The sequence below is a fragment of the Caenorhabditis briggsae genome (assembly GCF_000004555.2).
Source record: "Caenorhabditis briggsae complete genome, chrII, whole genome shotgun sequence".
NCBI lineage: Eukaryota > Metazoa > Nematoda > Chromadorea > Rhabditida > Rhabditidae > Caenorhabditis > Caenorhabditis briggsae.
The window spans coordinates 12,903,421-12,912,742 of NC_013486.2; the positions used below are offsets into that span (position 1 = coordinate 12,903,421).

A 9,322-nucleotide genomic window follows, 5' to 3' on the forward strand; every position below is an offset into this window, starting at 1 on the left:
GCTGACTTCAAGAAATTTTAACCAGGGAAATGTATTTCATATTGTGACGAACTTTTTTCCAAAGTTACAATCAGGGGCTCTTCTATTACAGGTTTTACAGAAGTTTGATTCCATCGGTTCGGTTTTAAGTGACGGAAACCATGGACAAGGCTTGGGCGAGATCTCGCCCAACCCTCGACCACTTTCTCTTGATTTTTTTCGCGCAGCTATTCATCAAGACTGATGCCCACTCCATGCCACACCCTTGCCCAGCTGGGCAATTTGCCCGACAATTCGCCCAAAATTCCCTCAGCAGAATCTCAAAAATCTCTCTTTCTCGAATCTTTTCCCGATTTTCCCTTTTTTTTCAATTTTTGCGACTAGTTTTGACTCTTTTGTAGATTTTCAAACAAAAATTCGAATTTTTTTAAAATACAGTACTTTAATGGAACATTTCAAAATTCGCTAACTAACGCTTTGGTTTTGCGCCTTTGAGGTACTGTAGTTTTCTAATTTTTTGTTTTTCATCGATTTTTTCCGATTTTTCTCTGAATTTTGCTCGCTTTTTCAACAATTCAAGCAAAGTCTTTAATTTTTAACACAAAAAAAAACAAAAATTTCAGTCACAGAAAAGTACTGAAACTCGCGAAAATCGGTGAAATTCACTATTTTTTCTAATATTACAGTACTTTAAAGGAACATTTTAAAATTTGTTGGTTAACGCTTAGGTTATGCGCCTTTGAGGTACTGTAATTCTTGTTTTCACTGTTTTTCCGAATTTTTTTATTTTTTCTCGAATTTCGCTCGATTTTCAACCAATTTTTCGAATTTCAGCAAAATGATGATGCCGGAAAAAACGCTTTTTTCGAAAATTCAATCGCTCAAAACTGAAATCACAGATGTCAACTGCAAACTTGAAAAAGTATGAATTATCCGTTTAAATCTGAAAATTATCGAATTTTTGCAGAGCATCCCTAACCATGTCGGGAACAAAGAACTCGCCGTTTTCCAGAATTTTTTGGAAAATCAATCGAAAAAGCAAAAGTCTCACAAAAAACTGGTGAAAAAGCTGACAGACGAGCTCGAGGAATCTCAAAAATGGCGGGAAATTCAACAATTCAAAATCGATTCGCTTCAAAAAGAGATCGAAGAAATCAAGGACACACGAATTTCAGAAATAAATAATAATGAAGAATTGGAGAAACCGGAAAGTCTGAAAATTCTGAAATCGTCATTTTCGGATTTCGAAAAATCGATAAAATGTCAGCAGGATCAAATGAAGAAGCGTATGGAGAGTATTGTGGCTGAAAATGAGTCGATTCGTCTGGAAATACGAGAATCTAGGCGAATTCAGAAGAAACAAAATAACGTCATCGTTATGATCACTCAAGACATGCAAAATATACGATATATTCTCCGACAGAAAATCGCTCTGGAAAATGCGAAAATCCAAAAAGAAATCGATGAAATCAAAAACGCGCTGAAAAAAGTGAAAATTTTGCCCGAAACTCCCGAAGAAAATGCATTCGAAATTATGGTCATAGCCGGAAAAGATATCCCTTTGGAAGTCAGAAAAATCGATAAAATTGCCGATGTGAAAGCGAAAATCGTGGAAAAATCGAAAATTCCTCTGGAAATTCTGAGACTCACCTATGGAGGTAAAATACAAAAAAAAATTGAAAAACTTCAAAAAATCGATATTTTAGGTCACATTCTCCAGGACAATTTCACCATCGCCGATTACAAAATTCAACCGAAATCTCTAGTTTATGCATTTTGAGTGCCTTATTGTTATACATTTCATATATTGTCGCAGTCAGAGCAATTTTAATGTTTTCGCTTTTTTTGTCGATTAAAATCGGGTTTTCCCCTTTTTGTTTAAATTTCTGTATAATTTTTTCACGATTTTCATCGATTTTTCAGTGATTTCAGCACTAAAATGTCCAAAATTAATGAGGAATTCGAGTAAGTGAAAATTGCCTGTCTCCGGAAGTTCTAGAAAATCAATCGATACAAACTGAAGAACTGAAAAAAGAGCGCAAAATTCAAAAGAAGAAATTCGAAGATTATGTCGACGTGCATGAGCAAACTCTTTTGGAACTAGGAGAATCTAGAAAAGTACAAAAGGAGCAAAGGGAAAAAATCAATATGATGATAGAAGGTAATAAGTATTGCCTTCATATTGGTGTAGAATTGATTGAAGAAAACGATAAACTTCGCGAAGAATTGAGAGGAATTAAGCGAAAATTTGAGAATATTGAAGGAAATCTGGTTTCGCAAAAAAGCCAACAAGAACAGGGAAATCCAGAAATTTTGATGGCGAAGTTGACGGAAGAGCTCGCCGAGATTCAAAAAGAGCGCGAAGTTCAAAAGAAACTGTTCGAAAACTATGTTTATGTGTATGAGCGAACTCTTCTAGAACTGGAAGATTCAAAAAAAATATAAAAAGAGCAAGAGGAAATAATCAATATATTATCAGGGGATAATAAGAAATTTATTGAAATTCGTCAAAAATTGAATGAAGAAAACGATAAATTTCGCGAAGAATTGGGAGAAATAAAGTTGAAATTGGAGGATATATATATTGAAGAAAACAAAGCATTCCAAATTTTCATTAAAATCAGAAGATATATCACTTTGGATGTTAAAAAATCCGATACAATGCAGATGTGAAGGAGAAAATGTGCAAAAAAGGAATCTTGTGTAATGATTTCCTTCTCGTCTATGGAGGTTACTGAAAATTTCGATAAAAATTGATGATAAACTTATTTTTTCCAGGAAAGCCGTTGAATGACACTCGCACACTATTCTATTACAATATTCAAAAGGAGTCTACACTGTTTGTTTCCAACTCATATTTCTAGAAAAATTATCTTACCCAATGATATTTTTTTTTCCATTTTGACCTATTTCAATGAAGAACCATTTTCTTTTCAGTACTGTATTTTTCTGCGATTTACTTTGTCTATTGGTTTTCTCTCCATTATTTCTTCAACTTTAATATAACTCTTTTCACGGAAATTCCAGCATTTTCAAAGAAATTTTCAGTTAGAAAATGACAGATACTAATAAAATGCTGTTGTCGAAAATTCAAGCGCTTAAAACTGGACTCCATGAAGTGAAAAATATTGTTATCGAGGTTGTCATTTGGGCACAGTTCTAGTTAAATAATGTTTTTTTCAGAATCTGACGTCGCAAAAAAGCCAACAATATTTGACAGAAGAGCTCGTCGAGAATCAAAAAGAGCGCGAAATTCAAAAGAAGCTGTGCGAAAGTTATGTAGCTGTGCATGAGCCAACTCTTCTGGAACTAGAAGATTCTAGAAAAATACAAAAAGAGCAAGAGGAGAAAATCAATATCTTGACAGAAGAGAATAAAAAATTCATTGAAATTCGTCAAAAATTGAATGAAGAAAACGAGAAACTTTGCGAAGAATTGGGAGAAATGAAGCGAAAATTGGAGGATTTTGAAGAAAAGAAAACATTCCAAATTTTCATTAAAATCAGACATTATATCACTTTGGATATGAAGAAGTCCGATACAATTGCAGATGTGAAAAAGAAATTGTTCAAAAGAGGAGTCTTCTGTAATAATTGTCTTCTCGTCTATGGAGGTTACTGAGAGTTACAAAAAAAATTCTCGAAGAATCTCGAAATCTGAGAATCTCAGATTTTCAGAATTTCAGAATTTCAAAATCTGAGAATCTCAGAATCTCAGAATTTCAAAATCTGAGAATTTCAGCATTTTGGAATTTAGGATTTTCAGAATCTTGGAATTTCAGAAAAAAACTTTTCAGAACCTCAAAATCTCAGAATCTCTAAACCTCCGGATCTCATCATCTCTTAATCTCAACATCTCAGAATCTCAGAATCTCAAAATCTCAGAATTTCAGAATCTCAGATTTTGAGAATTTCAGAATCTCAGAAAAAAAATCTGCAATACCTCAAAATCTCAGAATCTCAGAATCTCAGAACCTCAAAATCTCAAAATCTCAGAATTCCAGAATTTCAGAATCTTGGAATTTCAGAAAATAATCTGCATAACCTCAACGAATCTCAAAATTTCAGAATCTCAGATTTTCAGAATTTCAGAATTTCAAAATCTTGGAATTTCAGAAACACAGAATGTTTCGAAATATAGGTATTTCTGGGTAAATTTTGAAAAAGAAAATATATTGGATCCTCGATTTTTGGACACGTCGCGTGTCGGCGTTGCGGTCATCTGTTGAGTAACCGTTCGCGATTGTGTCAAGCAAAAACGCAACTAGTCTGTTAGTACCAGGACAACGCTGCGTCTCATTTCCTCTCAATATGCAATTTCTAAGACTTCTGCGTTTCTCCCATCTTTGTTGTCTCTAGCTTCCATGTTCCCTCGTTTTCCGTTCGCCCATCGTCCTCCATCAGTCATTTCATTCTACTCTTCAAATGGCGCAATGTGCGCGCCTAATAATTTTTAGCTCCTTTAAATGAATGGAGCTATTTTTTTCTATTTTTGTCGAAATTCCACCCTTCTTCCTGTATTCTTAGACACCTAACTGAATGGAGTCTACTTTCATTTTTTATTTTTCTGACTATAAGACTACTGATTTTCCTGGAGACCGCCAGGTAAGAAAATCATCTGAGAGAGAGAGAGAGAGGGAGAGAGAGAGAGAGAGAGAGAGAGAGAGAGAGAGAGAGAGAGAGAGAGAGCGAGAGAGAGAGAGAGAGAGAGAGCGAGAGAGAGATAGAGAGAGAGAGAGAGAGAGAGAGAGAGAGAGAGAGATAGAGAGATAGACATGTGGAAATCATCGAATCTTCTGGATTCAGCGAAGAGAATATTCGAAAATTTGATGAATCAAATAAAGACGATTCAGATGTGATCCTTGTCGTTAACAAAAAGGAGTTTTACGTTTTGAGAAAAGTGAGATTTATTTTGATATAGAATTCTCAATAAATATAGTTTTTCTAGTTTCTCGCTGCCCAGTCGTCATTCTTCAAAGCTCTGCTGCTCGGAAATTTCGCAGAATCCAAGAAATTGAAAGTGACACTGACTGGAATTGATCCAGATGATTTTCACTATTTCCTTGAAGTTCTTTACGGCGAACTTGCTATTGATGGTAAAAGCTTCTATTATTCTGATATGTACGATGCGAAAACAGCCACCAGACGATGCGAGAATTTTCTTCTGAAGGAATCGAAAAAGTCGTTGAAGAAGAAACTGGAAATGGCCACACGCTATCATCTGGAAAATCTCAAGGTAGAACCGTTGAAAATTTTAATAAACAAACAGTTTTTTCTAGAATAATTGCATGGAAAAAATCAAGACAATTGAAGATGTCAGATCCGTCCTCCCAGCAAATATCAACGATTTGGATCATAATGTAATGGGCGAACTGCTCAGAAAGTCAATTTCTTTTTGTTGATATTCTCATTTCTCCTGTTGTTTTTTTGTTGGATTTAATCCCAAGTTGATCGATTTTCTCTGTTAACATTTTTAAAAAATTTTTATATAAATTTTCTCAGATTTTTCAAAAAAATCAAAATTACTGTACCCTCGATTACTGTATCTCACCATCAACTGACCTTTCTCCGTAGAGAAGCTCCAGAAATTTCTGAAAATCTTCAAAGTTGATGTCGTAAATTTCAACTTCTGAGTTTTAGCATTCTTCGAATAGTAGTTTGCTGAAAAAAAGCACTTTCAGAGAAATCAAAAAGGACAACCGCCACAATTAAAATAGCATATATTTCGAAATCAAAATATTTACAGAACTGATAAGAAGAAAAGAAAGGAAATTGGTGACAGATGACAGTAGATAACTTAAGAGTTAGCAAGAGAGTACATTCAACTGATAACATACATTGATTTTCAATCACAAAACGAGGACGAAAGTTCGAAACTTTAAACGTTTTTGAAATTGACCTCAATTTTACAAATCACTCGTTTTTGCTTCAGCTTTCTGAATTCCATTTTTTTTTGAATTTTCCGAATTTCGATTTCTTTCTAACTTTAATCTCTCAAATTCTGATTTGTTATTTTCATTCAAATTTTTTGTGGATTCTGCAATTCTGAAAATTCCGGGCCGGGCCGGTCCTGAGGAAAATTTCAAGGCCAGGGCCCGGCCCGGAAGGCCCGGTACCAAAAATTTTGTCATTTTGAACCGAATTTTGAGCTCTCAATACATTTTTTTATATTTTTTGTGCTTCTTGGATTGTTTGTCTGTTTGCTCTAAAAAACTCGAAAAAAATTTTTTTATCGAAAAAAAATCACATAAGGGTCCCCCCTTATGTGTTTTTTGAAATTTTCAAAACTTGTGGAATGACAGGCCCACCGGGCCGGGCCGGGCCTCCAAAATTTGGGAAAAAGCCAGGCCCGGCTCGGCCCGGCCCGTTACAAGTATGGTAAGGGGTGTAACTCATAAATCAGATAATTGGCTATCCATACCTTTTCACTAACAGTGAGAAATACTTGAATTTTTGAAAAAGTTTTTTTCTTCTAAAACTACCGTATTTCCTTTAATAGCATCCCACTCAAACCATAACTTTTGAGCTTAATTATATCGATTTCTGTGAGAGATATTAAAAATTTGTCAACTGATAAATTGGTTATCATAATATTCCCAATATTTTATCAATCACAGATTTTCGATATCTCTTATGGAAATTGAAATATATATTTATATTGAAGAAAACAAAGCATTCCAAATTTTCATTAAAATCAGAAGATATATCACTTTGGATGTTAAAAAATCCGATACAATTGTAGATGTGAAGGAGAAAATGTGCAAAAAAGGAATCTTGTGTAATGATTTCCTTCTCGTCTATAGAGGGTACTGAAAATTTCGATAAAAATTGATGATAAACTTATTTTTTCCAGGAAAGCCGTTGAATGACACTCGCACACTATTCTATTACAATATTCAAAAGGAGTCTACACTGTTTGTTTCCAACTCATATTTCTAGAAAAATTATCTTACCCAATGATATTTTTTTTCCCATTTCGACCTATTTCAATGAAGAACCATTTTCTTTTCAGTACTGTATTTTTCTGCGATTTACTTTATCTATTGGTTTTCTCTCCATTATTTCTTCAACTTTAATATAACTCTTTTCACGGAAATTCCAGCATTTTCAAAGAAATTTTCAGTTAGAAAATGACAGATACTAATAAAATGCTGTTGTCGAAAATTCAAGCGCTTCAAACTGGACTCCATGAAGTGAAAAATATTGTTATCGAGGTTGTCATTTGGGCACAGTTCTAGTTAAATAATGTTTTTTTCAGAATCTGACGTCGCAAAAAAGCCAACAATATTTGACAGAAGAGCTCGTCGAGAATCAAAAAGAGCGCGAAATTCAAAAGAAGCTATTCGGAAACTATGTAGCTGTGCATGAGAGAACTCTTCTGGAACTGGAAGATTCTAGAAAAATTCAAAAAGAGCAAGAGGAGAAAATCAATATTCTAACAGAAGAGAATGAGAAATTTGTCGAAATTCGTGGGAAATTTAATGAAGAAAATGAAAAAATTCGCGAAGAATTGGGAGAAATGAAGCGAAAATTGGAGGATTTTGAAGAAAATCTGACTTCACAAAAAAGCCAAGAACAGGAAAATCGAGAAATTTTGATCGCGAAGTTGACGGAAGAGTTTGCTGGTGTGAAAAAGAGCGCGAAATTCAAAAGAAACAATTTGAAGATTATGTAGATGTGCATGAGGGAACTCTTCTAGAACTGGAGGATTCTAGAAAAATACAAAAAGAGCAAAACGAAAAAATCAATATCCTGACAGAAGAAAATGAGAAATTCAGTGATATTCGTCAAAAATTGAATGAAGAAAATGAGAAACTTCGCGAAGAATTGCAAGAATTAAAGCTGAAATTGGAGAGTATTGAAGAAAACAAAACATTCCAAATTTTCGACAATGATCGTGAATTGGCCAACAGCTTCAGGGACTGGCTTGAAGGGCCAAAAGGGCAGAAACTCCCTTTTGATATATCGTTAAGAGTGCTGACTGCAGGTGTCTGGCCGATGGTTCAGTGTACGCCGGTTGTGCTGCCACAGGAGTTGGCAATGGCTTATGATGTACAGGGTCCGCCAAAATTACGTGTGCAAGTGTAGATGACGTTATCTCCAGAAGTAGATGCGAGATTAAGACGAAATTTAACAGATAGTTTATTTCAACGCTTGAAATCATAATTCAACAAAAATTATTCGATTCTACCTCCTTTGGCAGCGACCACGGCACGAAGTCGTCGAGGGAAGGCATCAATGGTGGCACGCAGGTATTCGACGGATAATTTGTCCCATTCCTCAGACAACGACTTCTTCAGGGCCTCGATATTTGCATGAGGTCTTGCGCAGACCTTATTCTGCAGAACTCCCCATACGGAGTAGTCGAGCGGGTTCAGATCAGGCGACGAAGCCGGCCATTCGTCCTTTGGTATGAAGGCGGGGAAGTGGTCCTTGCACCACTGTTGAGCCATTTTTGCGGTATGAGCAGGCGCTCCATCTTGCTGGAAGATGTATTTCTTCTGACCGAAGTGGTTTTGAGCCCACGGTAGCACATGCTTCTCCAGAATCTCCTCAACGTAGTATTTTTGGTTGATTTTCACGCCTTTATCAACGAAAACAAGCGGACACTTCCCATCATAGCAAACCGCTCCGAAAACCATGATGCTCGCAGGATGAGAGGCTCGATGGATTGTTTTACCACGCTCAGCTGCTTGTTGAATATTGTGGCCAGCACTCGGTGGTTTTGGCTATTAAATTCAGCCTCGACACTGAAGAGTTTCTCGTCCGAGAAGATGGTGATAAGATGATCCATTTTGCGCGTGCCAGCGAGAAGGCGCTTCACTTTGATGAGCCGTTTCTCCTTATTGGCTTGGGATAGAATAGCAGCTTTTGTGCTCGATAAGAGGTCATCTTCAGCTCTTTTCTGACAATTCTCCTCATTGATGTATAGGAGATATCCATGTCATCTGACATCTTTTTCATGGAACGATGAGCATTTCGCCTGACTTTCTCCCGGACGGCCTTGACTTTCGCTGGAGTTCTTACAGTCCTCGGTCTTCCTCTTCCCGTACGGTCCTTGAGGTGGCCAAGCTGGTTGAAACGACGGATGGTCGCGAAAACCGTGTTTCGGTGCACTCCGAGTCGTTTAGAAATGTCTCCTGTGCTTAAACCTCGCTTGTAAAAGTCGACGATCAGAGTACGATGAGGACTTGCCGCTGTCATTTACCTAAAACATAACCGATTGGGATGAAACTTGGCAAACTAATAAATAATGAAATAATTAATAAAAATTTTAAAAAATTGCGCACCAAAAGTGCGTCAGTGCGCAGCGCCATGGCGTCAAAGTTGTGCACACGTAATTT

The 9,322-nt window shown here is 36.2% G+C and overlaps 2 protein-coding genes across 2 annotated transcripts in view; one reads left to right on the top strand and one right to left on the bottom strand.

Annotated features, from left to right (window-relative positions):
* Positions 1-1,631: 1,631 nt before the first annotated feature.
* The window catches only part of CBG19533, a gene marked incomplete at both ends in the record, with an annotated part of 9,954 nt that continues 2,263 nt past the window's right edge, over positions 1,632-9,322 (top strand). The window contains 4 exons of the mRNA XM_002646801.1: positions 1,632-1,637; positions 3,163-3,592; positions 6,832-6,892; positions 7,952-8,037. Coding sequence (XP_002646847.1) covers positions 1,632-1,637; positions 3,163-3,592; positions 6,832-6,892; positions 7,952-8,037 — 583 coding nt within the window. The remainder of the gene's footprint in view (positions 1,638-3,162; positions 3,593-6,831; positions 6,893-7,951; positions 8,038-9,322) is intronic.
* On the bottom strand, positions 8,659-9,182 carry CBG19534 (the record flags this gene model as incomplete). Its single annotated transcript, XM_002646802.1, has 2 exons — positions 8,659-8,883; positions 9,006-9,182. Coding segments are annotated over 2 exons (402 nt in total), but the record flags the coding sequence as incomplete, so codon positions are not given.